Source organism: Pogoniulus pusillus, chromosome 19 (assembly GCF_015220805.1).
Source record: "Pogoniulus pusillus isolate bPogPus1 chromosome 19, bPogPus1.pri, whole genome shotgun sequence".
NCBI lineage: Eukaryota > Metazoa > Chordata > Aves > Piciformes > Lybiidae > Pogoniulus > Pogoniulus pusillus.
Genome location: NC_087282.1, coordinates 6,234,192 through 6,253,327, shown reverse-complemented (window position 1 = coordinate 6,253,327; position 19,136 = coordinate 6,234,192). Strand labels below are relative to the sequence as shown.

Sequence of the window (19,136 nt, the reverse complement as noted above, 5' to 3'; positions counted from 1 at the left end):
ATTCAAAGTTTGAACAATTCAGACAGCAGTAAGCAAAATACAGAATGAAAAGTCAAAATAATTTATCTTGGAATGGCTGTCATGAATTAGGGCAGTTGTTATGATTTGTGGTTTATGTGTGTTTGAAGATAGTACTCAGAGCTCACGTTCTGAGATCCGGGACAGATGTTCTCTGAATTCAGGTATGCCCATAGAATCACAGAATCAACCAGGCTGGAAGAGACCTCCAAGATCATCCAGTCCAATCTATTGCCCAACCCTGCCCAGTCAACTAGACCATGGCACTAAGTGCCTCATCCAGGCTTTTCTTGAACACCTCCAGGGGTGGCGACTCCACCACCTCCCTGGGCAGCCCATTCCAATGCCAATCACTGTGAAGAACTTCCTCATAACATCCAGCTTATACTTCCCCTGGCACAACTTGAGACTCTCTCACCTTGTTCTGTTGCTGCTTGTCTGGGAGAAGAGCCCAACCCCTACCTGGCTACAACCTCCCTTTAGGTAGTTGTAGACAGCAATGAGGTCACCCCTGAGGCTCTTCTTCTCCAGGCTAAACACCCTCAGCCTCTCCTAGAGGAGTGGATTATTTCTCAGAAGTGCTGTCATTACCATGCAGCAGGTTACCTCCTCTGCTGGCAGTGCTGTCTTTGCTAAAGCTCATTAGAACAGATATTTCTTTGCCTGTATTTCTCTCTATAAAGTTTCTATAAAGGTGTTAACAGAATTGTGGCTAATTGCATCCTGTAAAATCAGACAGATGGCTGCTCCTCAGCAGCATAAGCAAATAACAGATGTGAAAACACTCTGCAGGGAGAAGGCGTGACATGAATCAAACATTTATTAAAAAGGACTGTACAGACAAATTAAACAGGTAGCACACTTACTCCTCCTGAGCACAGGAGTGAAATACTTAAAACACTGAAGCCAGTGAAAGCACCAGATATTGCTAAGGTACCTAACTGCTAAAATGAAAACCTACCTTGGAGGAAGTAGAAAACTGCAAAACAAAGGAAAGCACTTCTGTTTATTTAAAGTGCCAGTAAAGTCTTCATTTCTTCAATAGCCTGCTGTTGGGAGGATCACATCAAGGGCTAGTTTGAAATTAGATCCTCTAACTTGAAGCCAGGGGTGGGTTTAGTTGGGCAGTGTCCTGTTTAGAAAGCTGATGAGGAAGTGCAAGTATTAAAACTTGACTTAAATTTTATATATATATAGTCAATGGGGTTCTTGGCTCTAAAGTTGGAACGACTGATCTACCCCAGCTTGTGTATGAGGATTCCTATAGCAAAGCCTTTAGCTACAGAAGAAGGCTGGCCAGGAGGGGTGGGACAGGCTCTGCTCACTGCTCCCTGGGATAGGACAAGGAGCAATGGGTGTAAACTGCAGCAAAAGAGGTTCTGCCTCAACACAAGGGGGAACTTTCCTGCAAGGGTCCCAGAGCACTGGCACAGGCTCCCCAGGGAGGTTGTGGAGTCTCCTTCTCTGGAGACTTTCCAGGCCTGTCTGGACGTGTTCCTCTGTGATCTGTGTTAGATAGCATTGTCCTGCTCTGGCAGGGGGGTTGGACTCGCTGATCCCTTTGGGTCCCTTCCAGCCCCTAACATCCTATGATCCCACAGCTGAGTGTTCATATCCTGTCAGCATGAGCTTAAAGGTGGGGAAGGCAGGAGGAGAAGCTTGTGATATTTTTTTGCCATTTGGCTGTTGGTTGAGGCAACTGAGGAACCCAGAAGGGACCCTGGAAACCATCTGTGACAGAAAATCCAGTGGTTTTGTTGTTGCTTCAAAACCCATTGAAAATGGAACCACAAAACTAGGCTTAAACCTGACTTGTAAGCTTTGACAAGGTCTCTTTGCAGCTATGAAGATAACTGAACCTAAATAAGAATGCCTTTAAGCCAAGTGAAGAAGACTCTTTACAGAACATTAGGTACAAAGGAAGAGACGACTGTTTCTTGACAGAGCAAAAATGCAGTAGAGTTGTGGTAAGAACTGTACTTCAGACAGCTTCCTCCTCTGAAAATCAAGAAATCAGTATTTTATAATTACCCCTCCAGTCTCTTTGAGAAAGGAGCCTGGGAGAAAAGAGCCTGGGGCTGTCATCAGAAGAGCTTCTTAATTTGTGAGACAAAAGAATACTGGTTCCCTCTGAAAGATACTGCTTCTCTTCCCTCCGCCCCCAGGACTCCTTAATTCATAGTACAGATTTTTTGTGTCCTTGAAATGGAATCACAAAATATCTCAAGTTGGAAGGGACCCATAAGGATTATAAAGTTCAACTCTCTGCTCCTTGGAGGGACTACCTAAAACTAAGCCATATGACTTGGAGTGTTGTTCAGACACTCCTTGAACTTTGATAAGATGTCTCTGGGAAGCCTCTTGCAGTAACCAACCACTTTCTCAGTGAAGAACATTTCCCAGTGCAGTTGTTGCAGTAACTAACCACTCTCTCAGTGAAGAACATTTCCCAGTGCAGTTGTTGCAGTAACTAACCACTCTCTCAGTGAAGAACATTTCCCAGTGCAGTTGTTGCAGTAACTAACCACTCTCTCAGTGAAGAACATTTCCCAGTGCAGTTGTTGCAGTAACTAACCACTCTCTCAGTGAAGAACATTTCCCAGTGCAGTTGTTGCAGTAACTAACCACTCTCTCAGTGAAGAACCCTTCCTAGTGTCCAGTCTGAACTTCTAATATAGCATCATTCCATTTCCTCATGTCTAGTTGCTGGTCACCAGCAGCTTCCCCCTCCCCTGTTCCCCTTCAAGAAGTTGGAGATTGTGTTGAGGCTCCCCCTCAGCCTTCTCTTCTGCAAGCTGAACAAACCAAGTGACCTCAGCTACTTCTCCTATGTCTTGCCCTCGTCTGAACATATTCTAACAGGTTGTTACCCTCGTATAGAAACACATAATTGTTTGGCTTGGAAAAGACCCCAAGCTCATCCAGTCCAGCCACTGCCCTGACATCACCATGGCCATTAAGCTAAGTCCTGAAGTGCCACATCTACACATATTTTGAATGCCCCTGCGTCCAGTGACTCTGCCACCTCCCTGGGCAGCCTGTTCCAATAACATCAAGGTGTCCAAAACGTTGAGGTGAGGCTGCAACAGCGCAGTGCAGAGCGGGACAATCACCTTCCTCACCCAACTAGCCATGCTGTGCTCCGTGCACCCCAGGGACACAGCTGGTCCTTTTGGCTGGGACTGCTGACTCATTGTCAGACTCATTCTCTGCAGCACACACTATTCCTAGGGCAGAACTTGGTGAAGGGTGTGGAAACAGCTCTGTACACCATTGATACAAACACAGGATGTCATATTCACTGTTTTTTTTCCCTCACATATTCACTGTTGTCTTTTTTTCCTTTGTTAAAAAACCAAACCTTGTTAAACACAAGGGCACAAGAGACTAGTTTAAAAAAGTAAAAACAACAAACTTGCCATACTAAGTTAGTAAACAGTGCAGCCTTCAGTTTAGAGCTCTAAAGATCTCCCAAGAAAGAGCCTGGCAAAGTAACAGTGAAGTGAGAGCAGCCTAGGACTACCTCTACCTATTTCAGAACTGTTAAGATGAAGCTTCTCCCAATCTATCCTGTTCATACAACTTCACTGCAGACCATTTGCCCATTCTCCATTGCCACTGCTTCTCAAATGAACGTCATCAAAGTAAGCTGCTGTCATGTATGCACTCTGGGGGTATCTGTATGCAGTTCTCTGCGTGCATTCCCACTCAGAATTACACCAAGCATGGCACACAGCATGTGGCTGCTCTGACCTGTGAAAGAAGAATCCGTGATTTGTGTTGGGAAAGGTGTATAACAATGAGTTTGCTCACTGCTGCCCTTTGGAGCATGGATATCCCCTGTTATTGCTAGTTCACAGAGATTGAATCCCAGCCATTCAGCTACCAGAATCCACTCCTCTTGACAGATTTTCAGAAGCATGTGCTGCAGGCTCTGTCTCTGCTGTTAACAGACCTGCCTCTGCTGTTAATAGATGTTTATTTGGCTAGGAAATACTAAAATGGGAGAAAATCAACTGAACTTGGCATAAATTACAGAATTCTATTCAATGAAATACTTGTGTACTTTGTGGTGGAGTTGGGAAATTAATGGCAATGTATGTGATCTGGCCAGCAAACTTGGTTCATGTGGATTTGTACAGCCTCCCAGCACTTGGCAGAGGTCTGACAGAGACTTGGAGCTTCCCTGTTCTTCCCATTTAAGCAAAGTTCCCAATATAGCCACTCCAGTGTAATATTAGAGGAGAACCTGGGCTGAAGAGAGAAGAATGTAAACAGGCTGTCCCTGCCTCCTGAAGTCAGTGAAAAGAATATTTAATACTTGAAATCAATGTAGACAACAAAGGCAGTGACAAAAGTCAGGTGAGAAGCCTCAGTTCTGTAGTTGAGTCACTGCCATTGTCCCCACTGGAGGAACTGCTGTTACATTAGGTGAAACAAAGAGTACCTGGAGTGGTCTGAAGGATCCTTTAGTCAGGGTTCTTTTGGCACACAAAAAGTGAAAAAAAAAAAAACCAAACCAACAAACCTGGACTGAAATAAAGCTTACTTGAAAATGGCCTATTAAAAGATACAGAAATAGGAAGTCTTGGTTGAGGGAGGACAATGACACCAAAGCCAGGCAGTGGTGAACTACATAATTTTTAACTGACGCTGTTGCTGGTGTATGTCACTGAACTTCTCTGTGCTCCAGCAGAGGATATGTCTGCCAAGGGAGATGTTGGCTGTAAAAGCCAGGAAGAGAAGCCATGCAGAGTGGCTGATGTTGCAGTGGGATATTTCATGCATGTGTCTTAGAGAGCCAGATACTTGACCACAGGACTGAGAAGCCTTGGACTTAAGTCAGTCAATCTTCTGACAGCTGAAAATAACATCATACTAAGAGGTTAAAGCATCACGAATTACATCAGATTTAAAAGTTCACACACAGCCAGCAACTTGATCCCCCTTTCAGATTTTAAGTCAAGTTGGAGGGAATGGCATAACCAAACTCCAGAAGACAAAAACTCACCTCTGTCCTTACCACACTGATTTCCTGTATAACCACTTTCTTTTTTAACATGAACATTTCCTGTATAAAAAAGAGTTCTACTGAACACCCAAACTTATGCAGTCATACTAGCTTGGAAAAACAAAGTGTCCTTCAGTCAAATGCTCAGCCTGCCATTTCAGCACTTCAGACAGCCTGCTGTTACCAGCAGAAAGCTGAATGACCAGTTAGCAACATCTGTTTTTAAGACGGGCACCTAAAAGTATTTGTGGCAACCATGTTTGGCCAATAGGAACAGCCTGGCATTTAGGATACTTGCATAAGAATTCTACTCTGTTTAGGAGTCCAACAAAGATGGAATGATTGAAATGTTAAACTGTAGCACCAGTATAAGACTTTCCTAAACCCAAATCCTAAGGACTGGAAGGAAATCAAGACGGAGCAGGAACATTGTGCTTACATTGCATTAAATAGAAAACAAGGGGTCTGTCATACTTGAGTCTGCACTTCAGTAAAGCCTGGCCACATTTGCAGTTCTGCTGGAAGAGTACTGGAACAGGTGATGTGTTTGCTTGTCAGTCTTCTGGGCTTTCATTCGTCCTGTTTCCTCTTGGGCTTTTTGGGATTCCGGGAGCGGCTCTTTGCTTTGCAGAGCGGGCAGATGGGCGCGTTCCGATGGATTTGCTGGTGACACGATAAACATGCCTGAAACAGCACAGTGCAGCCTCGTTACAAACGCTGCCACGGGGGGTTCTGAGCATCACATTCCACCTTACAGCACAGGAAAAATTAACTAAGGCTTCTTGCCTTCTGCTATGGGTTGGAGTGGATTCCAACCCGCCCCCGCCCCAATAACTTCTTGTAAATCTGCCTCACAAAGCAAATTCAGCACAACTCATGATCTGGGAAAGCCAGAAAATGAAACTGTAGTCTTACAATTAGACTGAATGTAACAAATAAACTACTACAGAAATTAGTGACCTTAGAAGGAGCAGAGATGAAGTCAGCAGCCCAGCAAAGCCAAGCGGCAGCCAAAGCAGCAGCGGCGGTGGGAGAGGCAGCAGTGAGCAGCAGCAAGCAAGAGATAGACCCAAGCTGTGCTTCCAGATATAAAGCTTTCAGTGCTCCAATGAAATTATATTTACTTAGCTGTTGTTGCCATTTTATGGCCTATTGCTGGCATGTTATCCTTCTCACTCACAGTTTCTCTGTTCCTATTTTTTTAATATCTAAGACAGAAATCATAGAATCACAGAATGGTTTGGGTTGGAAGGGACCTCAAAGCTCATCCAGTTCCAACCCCCACCAGAGGCAGGGACACCTCCCACTAGAACAGGTCACTCAAGGCCTCATCCAACCTGGGCTTGAACACATCCAGGGAGGGAGCAGCCACAACCTCCCTGGGCAACCTGTGCCAGTGTCTCACCACCCTCACTGGAAAGAACTTCTTCTTAGCAGCCAGTTTGAATCTCCCCTCTTCCAGTTTAAACCCACTACCCCTTGCCCTGTCATTACAAGACCTTGAAAATAGTCCCTCCCCAACCTTCCTGTAGGTCCCCTTCAGATACTGGAAGGCTACACCAAGGTCTCCTTGAAGCCTTCTCTTCTCCAGGCTGCAAAGCTCCAACTCTCACAGCCTGTCCTCATAGCAGAGCTGCTGCAGCCCTCTGAGCATCTTTGTGGCCTTGTCTGGACTCGCTCCAACAGCTCCATGTCCTTCATGTGTTGGGGTCTCCAGAACTGTACACAGTACTCCAGGTGGGGTCTCAGGAGAGCATAGTAAAGGGGAAGAATCACCCTGCCACAAATCCAGCTCAAATCTACTCAAATCTAAATCAAATGGCCAGAAAATACGTGCATTTCTTTTAATACCAATCCATCTGGGATCAGTTCCCAGCTGTAAGTTTTTCTTTTGCCAAGTGTGTTCTTTTTCCTTACATGCCCTTCTCATGAAACACAAAAGGAGTGGGAATTGCCTACATCTGTGCTGATGGAGACTCTTAAGTCATAAAGGAGATGAATAATACAGAGCCTTGTCCTCAACCCCAGCCTACCCAGGTTGCTTTTGGTTTGAATCACTGCAGGAAACTCACAAGCAGGACACATCATTTTCCCTTTTCATCGACACTGATCAAGTTAATGAACATAAACCATTCCAATGACAAAAGAGGGAAAAGAAAACCCAACATGTGCCATTTCCTGACCTTCATTGGAGGTGGCTGTTGCCTGAAAGTTGCTGTCTGTCTGGTATCTTGTTTCCTTGCCACTTGCAGCTGTTGGGCAGCTGCTGCAGCTGCAGCCAGAGACTCTGGGATGGGAGGCTCCTGTGGTTCTGTCTGCCATTCTGCTTTCTGCTTTTCAAAGTAGCTAGACAGAAGAAAAACAAATTAAAAATATAACCACCATCTGGAATATTCTATTAGTTTGTGAGGGATATTTCGTGTTAAAATGCAATGGATCCAATTTCCCTATCATGCAGCTCCACTACAGTCAAATTGCCCTTACTTAGACACCACTTGGACCAGTTCATAAACAGAGTTGGTATTTTTGTCTGCATTTGTGCACTTCAGCCAGATCCCAGGTTGTCATCTTCTATGGGATCTTGATGTACAAGTGCATATACATCTAACAAGGCAGAAATTAGGCAACGTATGTATTTGCTTTTCAACACCTTTAAAAGCACCTCTGTCAAACTTAGGTTTTATATATTCATAGAAGTTTATTCTGTTAACATTAATAACTTTAAATGCACCTCTGCCAAACTTAGTTTTTATATATTCATAGAATTTTATTCTGTTAAAATTAATAAGTTTAAATGCACCTCTGTCAAACTTAGGTTTTGTATGTTCATAGAAGTTTATTCTGTTAAAATGAATAAGTTTAAATGCACCTCTGTCAAACTTAGGTTTTGTATGTTCATAGAAGTTTATTCTGTTAAAATGAATAAGTTTAAATGCACCTCTGTCAAACTTAGTTTTTATATATTCAAAGAAGTTTATTTTGTTAACATTAATAACTTTAAATGCATCTCTGTCAAACTTGGGGTTTGTATTTTGATAGATTTTTATTCTGTTAAAATTAATAACTTTAAATGCACCTCTGTCAAGCTTAGTTTTTATATGTTCATAGAATTTCATTCTGTTAAAATGAATAACTTCTTTATGCAACAGGTGAGTGCATTCTTTGTAGTGTCAGGATGCCTTAAATGGAAAACAGCACTTCTAGAAGAAAAGCAAACCTCAAAAAATATGTCTGTGAAAATGATGCCAAATGTGCTGGGTGGTAATAGAACAGCAAGTGTCTTTATGCCCCATTTGCATTTAAAACTGATGTGTTAAACAAAGGACACTCCTTTACATGGTAGCTAATTCTGTCACCTGCCCTCACCTAGGTTATACCTAAAAATGAAGCTGTAATTTATTATCCACATCTAGGGTAAACTTCTTGTCGGCAGCGATGGGTATATGGCTGAAGGCCACTGCCATGTGCTTGCAGCAAGAAAGTACAATTCTGACTAGAAGCAGCACAAAGCAGCAGAAGAACATTTGTCTTGTATCCCTTTCTTGTGTCGACTTCTACCTCTGCTTGCTAAACAAGCAAAGAACCAAAAACATTTTAAAGAGAGAAATAAAAAGTTGCTAGAAAAAGCAGCATAAAAGCTGCTCTATTTTCACAAGAGAGAGAACCAACCACCCTGGAACTTTTGCATGTCTCATGTAGAGTTTGCAGCTTGGAATAATCTAAGATTAGCTTCCACCAGACTCAGACTCAAAGGTATCAAACACACCCCCTTTTTGGGTAACTCCGGCTTTTCACGCTTACCTCTTAAGTCCTATTCCCACCTACCAAGATAAGTAAAATGACAAAACAACCAGACCTGAGTGAAAGTATAAAGCCAGATAATGTTTGCTCCTGAGACTTACTCCAGTGACAGTTTCTCTTCCTCCTCACATAGATCTGGCAGCCTCTGCAATCCCAGAGTCATCCGCAAAGCATCTACGTGCTCCTTCAGGGGTTTGTACTCCTCGTGCAGGCGACGAGTAGACTCCAAGAGCTTGTTGAGATCATTCTCAGACTGCTTGATAGTGTTCTCCATCTGAAACAGGATGGGTAAGCTTTTAAAGAAGGGCTCCTTTAATGCTGTTCTCATTGAGCAAGAGACTGTATCAGAGAGAAGAGTTTTCTCACACTCAGGTTAGAAGAGATTGAAGACTATGCAATAGCAAAACAGAGTTAAGGCACTGGAAGGATGAAAACTGAGCAAGGAATAAGCAACTGAAAGTGACACAGGAGATGCTTTTTTGCTTAAAAATAGTGCCCTTGACCTATATAACCTATATAATTGAAAAAAAACCCAACAAACAAACAAACAGGTAGATAGGCTACAGATAGTCCAAAATTCTGAGTTGCAATGAATTTACTTTACTGGGGGAGGGATCTGCTCTAACCCAGCACACAGATTAATCAGCAAGTGAGGAGCTATGGGAAACTTTCAAGGGACATCAAAAAATAAAGTAGAATAAACTGATTTTCTGTGCTTCTAAGATATCTGAACACTGATGGTTAGAAGTTAGCAAACAAGCTAAGGAAAAGTTCCTGCCTCTCCATCTGCAGTAAATGGGAAAAGCAGCAGAGAAAAAAGACAATCTGACAGGAAAAGAGGGGAGGGTGAAACAGAAACAGAGGTTGTGCAGCTGGGTTGGGAAACATATTTCAAGTGATAAATGCAATCTTCACATGTAGTACAGAGTGTTTACTTGCTTACAGTGTGGGAGCTTATTTCTTCTGGTACAAAGCACAGCTACCTTCAGAGCTAGAAAACACAGTACAGTCATTAATGTGCCCTAAAATGATGTAAAACTTCTAAGTTTCAAAATATGGCATATATTTTGGAACATACACTGGGGGCAATTAGCCCCCAAATTTGGGAGATTAGCCCATAATTGGCTGAACTCCCTTGTCTATAAATCGTTTTTATCTTAGAATCATAGAATCAAGCAGGTTGGAAGACACTTCCAAGCTCAGCCAGTCCAACCTATCACCCAGACCTATCCAGTCAACTAGACCACGGCACTAAGTGCCTCATCCAGGCTTTTCATGAACACCTCCAGGCACAGCCACTCCACCACCTCCCTGGGCAGCCCATTCCAATGCCAATCACTCTCTCTGACAACAACTTCCTCCTAACATCCAGCCTATACTTCCCCCAGGGAACAACCTGAGACTGTGTCCCCTTGTTCTGTTGCTGGGTGCCTGGCAGCAGAGCCCAACCCCACCTGGCTACAGCCTCCCTTCAGATAGTTGCAGACAGCAATGAGCTCTGCCCTGAGCCTCCTCTTCTGCAGGCTGCACACTCCCAGCTCCCTCAGCCTCTCCTCACAGGGCTGTGCTCCAGGCCCCTCACCAGCCTCGTCACCCTTCTCTGGACACCTTCCAGCATCTCAACATCTCTCTTGAATTGAGCAGCCCAGAACTGGACACAGCACTGAATCTTATTTGTATTAATTCCCTTCAGGCTGGTACTTAATGTTTGGTGGTTCCACACAGTGATGAAGGTCAACTCTTAACTAAGAACATAACAGATACAAAAAACCTCCAATGAAATGTCTCATCTATCTGCCAAAGTGTCTCTGTTTCCAGATGCTAGCTGAGAAAAGACTACCAGGAGGAAGAGCTCCCTTTCAGACTGCCAAAGCAACGTTACTGTGGATACTGACAAACCTGTAGCCACAATGGGCTTGGTTATCTATTGTCTTGCTTGCTATGCCAAACCTTTCAGAATATCCTGCCCAGAACAGAGCAGGTATCCTGAGAGCAATTTATTTTGCACTCTTTGTAGGCTCCTAGGCTGGCACTGTGAAGTCCAGGTTGTTGAACCAGCGATAGTTCACTGCTGTGCACAATCCCACAACTTGTGGAATGAATCCTACAGAGCTGTGTCTTAGGCTGTCTGCTGCTGGGCTGTTGCCTACCACATTAATATCAGCATGGATCAGTCGCAGCTCCTCCACGTGGGCCATCTTCTCCTGCAGCAGCAGGTCCATTTCCTGCTTGTATTCTTTCAGATGCCTCTCCTCAGACTCCAGGGCTTCAAATTCTGCTTTCAGTCTTGCCTTTATTTTTTCCATCTGCAAAGTCTTATTCCTGGATGCCAGTGACAAATTAAAAGTGTAGAGAGACAACAGTAAGTCGCTGCAACATGTTTTTTGCAAGGTGTCACTTTATATGTGGATAGATGGAACAGGGTAACAGCAGTAAGAGACAAGGGTGAGACTAAAGGTGTGTGAGAAAGCATGAGGAATGATAAGAGAAATGAATTCTAATCCCAACTCTTTCGCTGATCTTTTCAGCACTGGAGAAATCTTACACTGAATTGTGACATTAACAGAGCAATGATGTTATCAGAACAGCAAAAACTCAAATGACACCAACCATCAACACCCCACTTGGAAGTAACTCTGCAGGCTCTTGGTACTTTGCTGTCTAGTACCTGTCACATATATGCACGTTTCTGCCCATATCCTGCATTCTGCTGTTTCCATTTGTGCCAGTCCATAATTCCACATAAAAAATGTCCCTGTCTCTCCCTAATCATCAAGGTCTGTGAGAGTCAATCATCACTTTTAAGCTGTCACGACTCAACAGCCTGGTGAAGAGGAGGCCTCGAGGAGACCTTGGAGTAGCCTTCCACTATCTGAAGGGGACCTACAGGAAGGTAGGTTTAGATTGAAAGGGACCTCAAAGCTCATCCAGTTCCAACCCACTGCCATAGGCCAGGACACCTCCCACTAGAACAGGTCGCTCAAGACCTCATCCAACCTGGGCTTGAACACATCCAGGGAGGGAGCAGCGACAACCTCTCTGGGCAACCTGTGCCAGTGTTTTATGACCCTCACTGTAAAGAACTTCTTCCTAACATCTAGTTTGGATCTCTCCTCTTCCAGTTTAAACCCACTACCCCTTGTCCTGTCATTACAAGACCTTGAAAATAGTTCCTTCTCAGCCCTCCTGTAGGTCCCCTTCAGATACTGGAAGGCTACACCAAGGTCTCCTTGAAGCCTTCTCTTCTCCAGGCTGCACAGCCCCAACTCTCACAGCCTGTCCTCATAGCAGAGCTGCTGCAGCCCTCCAAGCATCTTTGTGGCCTTCTCTGGACTTGCTCCAACAGTTCCATGCCCTTCCTGTGTTGGGGACTCCAGAACTGTTCCAGGTTCCTCCCTGCTTCCTCTCTTGCATTTATGGCGTGTGTCCACCTAACTGCAACAGATTAGTTTCCTCACTCTTATCATCACTGGCTGCCACCATCTCTGCCAAACTGAGTTGCAGGGAATTGTTTCAGCCCAAATTATCAACTTTTGATATTAGGAAAGAAGAGTGCACACAAATTAGAACTCCTCCTGTTAGCATCAGGCAACACACAGATTGCTCTAAACCAGAAACCTGCTCAATGTAGCCAGCTCAGGCTTTATGCTGGAAATCAATGCCTGAAGCCAGAGAGTGAAAATGCCCTACCCAAAGCTAAGGAAAGGCACGTCCCCGAGGTGGGCACACACTGTTCCATGTCTCCTTGGCTGTGAGCCCCTCTGAACGCCTGCAGTGAAGGATGCTACGCACAGCCCCGCCGTGTTCGCGGAGCTGGCAGCAGCAGCAGCGAGACAGCTGCTGCAGGGGACAGTAGCAAAGGCCTCGGTCCGGGGTGTCTTCATCCATCACCTCCATCACCCTAAGTCCCCGGCCCTCGCCCTGGTTCATCGCTTCAGGGCGACGGCCAGAGAGAACCGGGAGGAAGGCAGGGAAAGAAAGAGAGAGAAGGAAGAGAGGGAAGCAGAGAAGGAAGAGAGAGAAGGAGGGAAGGAAGAGAGGGAAGGAGGGAAGGCGGCAGGGAAGAAAAGGAGGGAAGGAAGAGAAGGAGGGAAGGAAGAAAGGCGACAGCGGAATGAGGGAGATCTCGGCGGGGCTCCCTCGAGGGCCGGCGGGCAGGCTAAGCGCTGGCTGCTCCCCGCTCCACACCCGCACAATTTCCATCCCACTTCCCGCAGGCCACAGCTCCAGCACACAGCCGACCCTGACCCGCCGGCAGCCTGTGCCCCACACCGGTGTCGGCCCACCCGCTCCCTGCTCGGACCTATATCGGGGGCACGTCGGTGTCATGCTCCGCTTTCCGTGCCGTCCCCTTCCCGTCCCAGCCCCTCAAGGCTCCCGGCGGGGAGTGAGTGAGGCAAACCCCTAGACTGATGACAAGTGAAAGGGCTTTAAAAGAGCCCCCCGCGGCCCGCCACAGCTGCCTCGGCTGCGTGGGGCTGCTGCGTCCTGCCCACTCCGCGCCCTCCCTTCTCCTGTTATCGCTCCGGGCTAATTCTCGGGAAACGCGAGACGGTCGCCGCCTTTCACCGCACATTCCAGCGGCGATCGCCGGCAGCAGATGCTCCTTCCCCAGCTACAAGAATGCATTTTCGGCTCTTATCATCAAGCCCAGCGGAGGCTTTCTTCCCCTCCCTAGCACAATAGCTACTTTCAGATGGATACAACTCCTCCGCTCCTCCGAGGAAAAAGCTGTTTCGTGTAACTGCTGCGGCACAAAACATACCTGATCTCCTTGATGCTCTCGAGTTTGCACATAATTTCCTGCTCATCTGCCATGCTTTTCACTCCCGATTGAAGTCCCCCGTGCAATGTACAAAATACCGGGGGGGGGGGAGGGGGGGGATAGAAAAAAACATACAATAGACACAATGTAGTCACCCCCTCCTAGCCTACGGTCTCCGAGCCTGTGCGGTAAGGCTCTGGTGGGAGCTATGGGACTTGGAGTCCCGCTTCCCATCGCTGCCTGGGCAGACGGGCGGCAGAAAGACTACAGCACCCAGAAGGCAGAGCAGAGCTTTCCTGCCATTCTTCCGGCAACTAGCTTTTAAATCGATTTGTCACACCTCGTTGTGCCAAAGGTTGTTAGGAGTGCAAGGAGGGCGGCAGGCTCCCTCCTGAGATGCTTTGCATTTAGTAAAATTATCGCATATGCACTAAGAGGTTGTTGAATGAGCTCACGATTTTGATGAAAAAACTTTGACACTTAGGCTTGATGTAGCCATGATGTTTTCTACTGCTCGGAGTGGTGTGGCTGTCTGGAGTTCCAAGATCTATTTTGTTCTTCAGTGTTTGTTTTCAGGTGTTGGTTGGTTAGTTGGTTTTTGGTTTGGGTTTTTTGTTGGTTGGGTTGGGCTCAATTTATTTTATTTCTACCATTATCCATAGCACTTGTAAGTATGGGAAAGAAAACCATGCCAATTAAACTGTTGGATTGAGGAAAGTCAGGAATAGATAAGAACATCAGAGCACTTCACAGAGATTGATGAGTAGACTCCCAGTTCTTCCTCAGCCAAGTAATTATTTCCCTCTGGCTTCTCTAAAGTACTAAGCACTGTGTTGTAAGCAATGAATTATATCTCATCATTTTGAAAGGTCTCTCCTGGAATAAGTCCTGAGGGATCCATGCTGTAAATTTTGGATTCTTCACCTGTATGCCCAAGCATTTACCCCAGGGCTTACTGGCTCTGATGGCCATGCTCAGCTGAAGGGTCAGCACACTAGAACAAGGTCTGGATAGTCAGTAAGGAATTCTCATTCTGCAAACATCAACTGCTGTGTGTTACAAATGTACAGGTAGAAGTACCACAGTGTGATGGTTTGGGAGTTACCACCCCCCCCAGCTCTAAAGAAATCATCCAGACTAGACTCAGCTGGCTGGAATTTAAGGAATTAAGCTTTATATTTACAGCTTAGCATAATATACAAGCAGATATTTACAATATTTACAGCTATATACAGAAATATAGAAGTTAAAACTAACACAGAAACACAGCACCCCTCCCAGAAGTCCAAGTCTCCAGGAGGGGCTCCCAACCACCCTTCCACCTTCTTCCCACCCTTCCACCTTATCCCAAAGTTTGCCTTTCATGCAAGGTGAGGTTGGAGGATTGGCAAGGGTGGGGGGGGTGGGGGGGTGGGTAAAAAGCATAGGGATTAGTTACACAGAAGCAGTCCAGGGCACTCACTGTGACAGAGATACACACACAGTGACTCTCCTGCTCTATCTTATCTATGTTTTGTGTTCTTTGTTTGATACATCTCAGCAAGCCTGTGAGTGAAGTAAATATCACCATTGTTTTCTTTTCACAGCCTATAATCTAATTGTTCTCACTAAAATATTCCAGTCTTAGCAAATAGAGTGGACACTCTTCGGTCAGTAGCGTGAATGTGATGAGAACAGGGCAGTTATTCTGGAACACATTACAGAAATGTGATGTGGAAGGCACTGGAAGCACTTCACCTCTGCTCAGCACTGATCACACTCACTGGAGTCTGGGCTGCTGAAAAAGAGAGTGAAACATAGAAATGGACAGAATGCAGGGGAGAGCAATGAAAATCCTAAGAGTTTGGGGGAACATGAAAGATGGTTGAATGCAAAACAATGTGTCCATATTCATATGGCATGGCTTGAGTTAGGGCTTATGTTCTCAGAAATTAATGTCTTGAGATGAAATTCTCTTGAGGTACACTCTGGCCCTTTTTTTTAGCTCTCACTGAGCAGTTCAAATGACTGATCCAGGAAATCAGGTCAGTCAAAAAAACCCTTCAGCACTCAAGGATGACATCAGAACCAGTGCACTGCAGCTTTCTGCTCATTTTCCCCTGGAAAGAATAGTTTTAGTCATCTTCTAAATGCTTCTAATTCCTAGTGAATTAAATGGAAATCTGGAATTAATGCAGACTTCAGTGGGAGAACCTCCTTTTATTTTAAAGATTGAGTGTTTTAATAGCACAAATTATTAGTTTTCATGAAGCAGAGATAAGCAGGGTGTTTTATTTCCCCCTTTGGCTTATCTCTGCTTTCCAATATGCTCTTTACTAGTCTCTTGTTCTCTATGGCAGTCTGTTCTCTCTAAGTGCTTTTACTGCTGTTCTAGTTACCTTGTGCTACTTTTGAGCAGGGAACTTATTTTTGTATACCCTTGTAAAGTAAAACAAATTTGCATAAAGTTATGAAGCCATCACAAACCTTAGTAACTGAACTCTCTGAATCTAGGTAAAGTAGCTGACTCTGAGCTAAAAACTGACCTTGAAAACTCTTCACATACCCTTTCTCTCAGTGTTTTGCATGGAAGATTTGTGCAGTATAATGGACTTGAGGTGTTAGGAATCACTCTGACTTTCTACCATTGGTTGCTGGGTTTGTTATTTTGCTGTTGTTTTTCCTTGCCTGATTGGTTTGGGGGTTTTTGTTTGTTTGGAGGTTTTGTTTATTTGTTTGGGTTTTTTTTTTCCACCAAGGAAGTTGTAAACTGAAGTTGTGGTGAGGCTAGGATGAGGGTGCTGGAATTGGAAGAAATATAAAGCCAGAAAACAGGCATCAGAGCTAAGCAAATGTGATTGAGGTTTGTCCTTAGTTTGGGGCAGGGAAGTTCCTAATAGCTGGAGTAAACAGCCCCAGACTGAGATTTCTAAATAGCCACAGTTAGGAAAAACAGCTGAATGGATTTTTGTGTATCCTGCCTTTCACTCCTATTATCTTAACCATAATAAAGACAAATCCACTGATGGATTGCTTTTGACTAGCCACTGAAGGACCTGGGTTGATGCAGGATGTGAAGCAAGCCACATTCCCTCAAGGATTGATTATTTTTTTACACTTCATTAGCAAGTTGGTATTTGCTGTCTGAGAACTGTTTGGGTTTTATTGTTGTGGGGTCTTTTAACTTTTTAAGATTCAATTAAATTAAATCTAATTCAATTCTATGAGAGCAGAAGTGTCAGCTCTGAGACTATGTGAACTGTAGGTAGTTGGTATCTCCGGGCAGTGAGATCATCCATCATGAATTTCATCATGTTAGTGTCTGCAGCTTGTAGAGCAGGATTCTTTCACAGTTAGCACTGCAGAAACCCAAGGACAAAAGAATCATCATCATAGAATCATCTTAGAATCAACCAGGTTGGAAGAGACCTCCAAGATCATCCAGTCCAACCTATCCCCAGCCCTAGCCAGTCAACTAGACCATGGCACCGAGTGCCTCATCCAGTCTTTTCTTGAAGACCTCCAGGGATAGTGCCTCCACCACCTCTCTGGGCAGCCCATTCCAATGCCAATCACTCTCTCTGTGAAGAACTTCCCCCTAACATCCAGCCTATACTTTCCTCGGCACAATTTGAGACTGTTCCACATAATTTCCCCAAGTATCAGGCAAGAAATAGAATAACGAATAAGAGACCAGACCGAAGTATCAGGCAAGAAATAAGGAGAATAAAGAGACCAGACATCATGAGAAACAGCAAATGAGCTTCACCCAATGCCTGAGCAAGTGACAGTAGGGATCAAACATTCTCCCTCAGACAACAGGTTATTAGTGTTGGTAACCTGTTTATCACTAATCAATAGTTAAGAAGGGTTAAAAACTCAGATGACTTGCACAAAGTATAGACTTTTTTGGGGGGCAAATTTATCTGCATTATACAAATCCAGATTTTGAAAATGCAGTCTTGCTGGCATTGCAGAGGTAGCTCTTGAACAGGTAATGAGTAAGCAGCAGTTGTGAATGGGGAGATGGTTTAGTTATTTTCTGTGTTATTTAAGGGCTTTTACCTATAATGCTGTGTTCTTCAATTAAAGACAAAAGAAGATGAAAGAAAATGGTGATAGGCATCAGCATCTTCTTCCTCATCTCACAGCTTTTGTAAAGAAATCAGAACCAGCTCTGATTGTGGTCTTATCTGAATCAATTTAAAGGTCCTGCTGCCTTAAAACCCAGGGAGGGTAGGAATGAGCCCTAAGTGAGATGTTTGCTCAAAGGGGGCAGGCTTCTTTGATGCACGATTTTAATAAATGAACTAATTGATTTGAGGGGGTAGGAGAATATTTAGCTAGAGTGGGCCAGTGAATGGTGTTGCTAAGACACTGAGGGAGTGAGAGCAGGCAAGGTGAGGATATGAGAGGAAGAGAAGGAAACTCTGCTCTAACAGGAGTGAATCCCAGTCGACATTTGCAGTCTTTGTCCCATTTTAATTTCTGATTTTGCCGGCTAAACTAAAAGGTCAAGGACAGAAAATGAACACACAGATGTTCAATTTGCTGCTTTGCTCTGCTTTGGAAGACAAAAAGAAACCCACAAAGAGCTATTAAGATATTTGTAAGTTCTCAAACGGGAAGTGAACCTACCCACAAGCATTAGCAAATATTTTTCTCTCCTCATGTAAAACAAAGGACAGAAAATACCTACACCTACACATTTTAAAGCATTTCAAGGTGGCCACAAAGTACGGTGTGCTTGATGAGTTTAGGAATACTAAGCAATGTAGTACAAATATAGAATCATAGAATCAACCAGGTTGGAAGAGACCTCCAAGATCATCCAGTCCAACCTATCCCCCAGCCCTATCCAGTCAACTAGACCATGGCACTAAGATGCTTTTAATGTAATATAAACAATAGTTGAGGAACAATTCCTAATACCTTTCATATTTACCTCTGCAAGAAAATCGTCTACTCTGCTCCTGCATTGCTAACACTCAAATCGCTTATCCACTTGGGCTCTTCTTGTTTTGATAGAGACTGGAAGGTCTTCTCTTCACAAGGGAGGTACATGAAGAAGACATGGAGCAATGGGCATATATTGCATCAGAAGAGCTGTCCTCTGGGTATGAGAAAGACATTGCTTACAGTGAGAACAGTTACGCACGTTACCAGGGATGTGGTAGTCTCCATCACTTGGAGGCTTTCAAGATGCCATTGGGCAGGGTGCTGGAGCATGTCACCTGGGCTCCCTTGCTCAGGAAAGGTAGCGTTACTTAGGCTCCCTTGCTCAGGAAAGGTAGCGTTACTTCGGCTCCCTTTCCCGGGGAAGGTTGGCCCAGATGATCTTTCACGATCCCTTCCAACGCGGCCTATTCTGCCGAGCGCCCGTTTCCGCACGGCCACACTCCGCTCCCGGGCCGGAGGACCCTCGACCCCCCCAAAGCACCGCAAGGGGTCAACAGCGCCGCGCACCGCCCCCGAGGTCACGGCCAGCCGCGCACGTGCGCTCGCTCCGCCCCCCCTCCCCCGCGGCTCCGCGCCGGGGGCGGGGGGGGGGCGGCGCGCGCC

The 19,136-nt window shown here is 45.0% G+C and overlaps 1 protein-coding gene across 1 annotated transcript; it reads right to left on the bottom strand.

The window, feature by feature from the left end:
- Window positions 1–820: 820 nt before the first annotated feature.
- ZC4H2 (zinc finger C4H2-type containing) lies at window positions 821–13,688 on the bottom strand. Its single transcript, XM_064159049.1, has 5 exons — window positions 13,596–13,688; window positions 10,981–11,152; window positions 8,932–9,104; window positions 7,213–7,375; window positions 821–5,713 (listed from the first exon to the last, which is right to left on the bottom strand). The coding sequence occupies exons 1-5, from the start codon at window positions 13,646–13,648 to the stop codon at window positions 5,600–5,602; spliced, it is 675 nt and encodes a 224-aa protein (XP_064015119.1). The 5' UTR covers window positions 13,649–13,688; the 3' UTR covers window positions 821–5,599.
- Window positions 13,689–19,136: the final 5,448 nt, after the last annotated feature.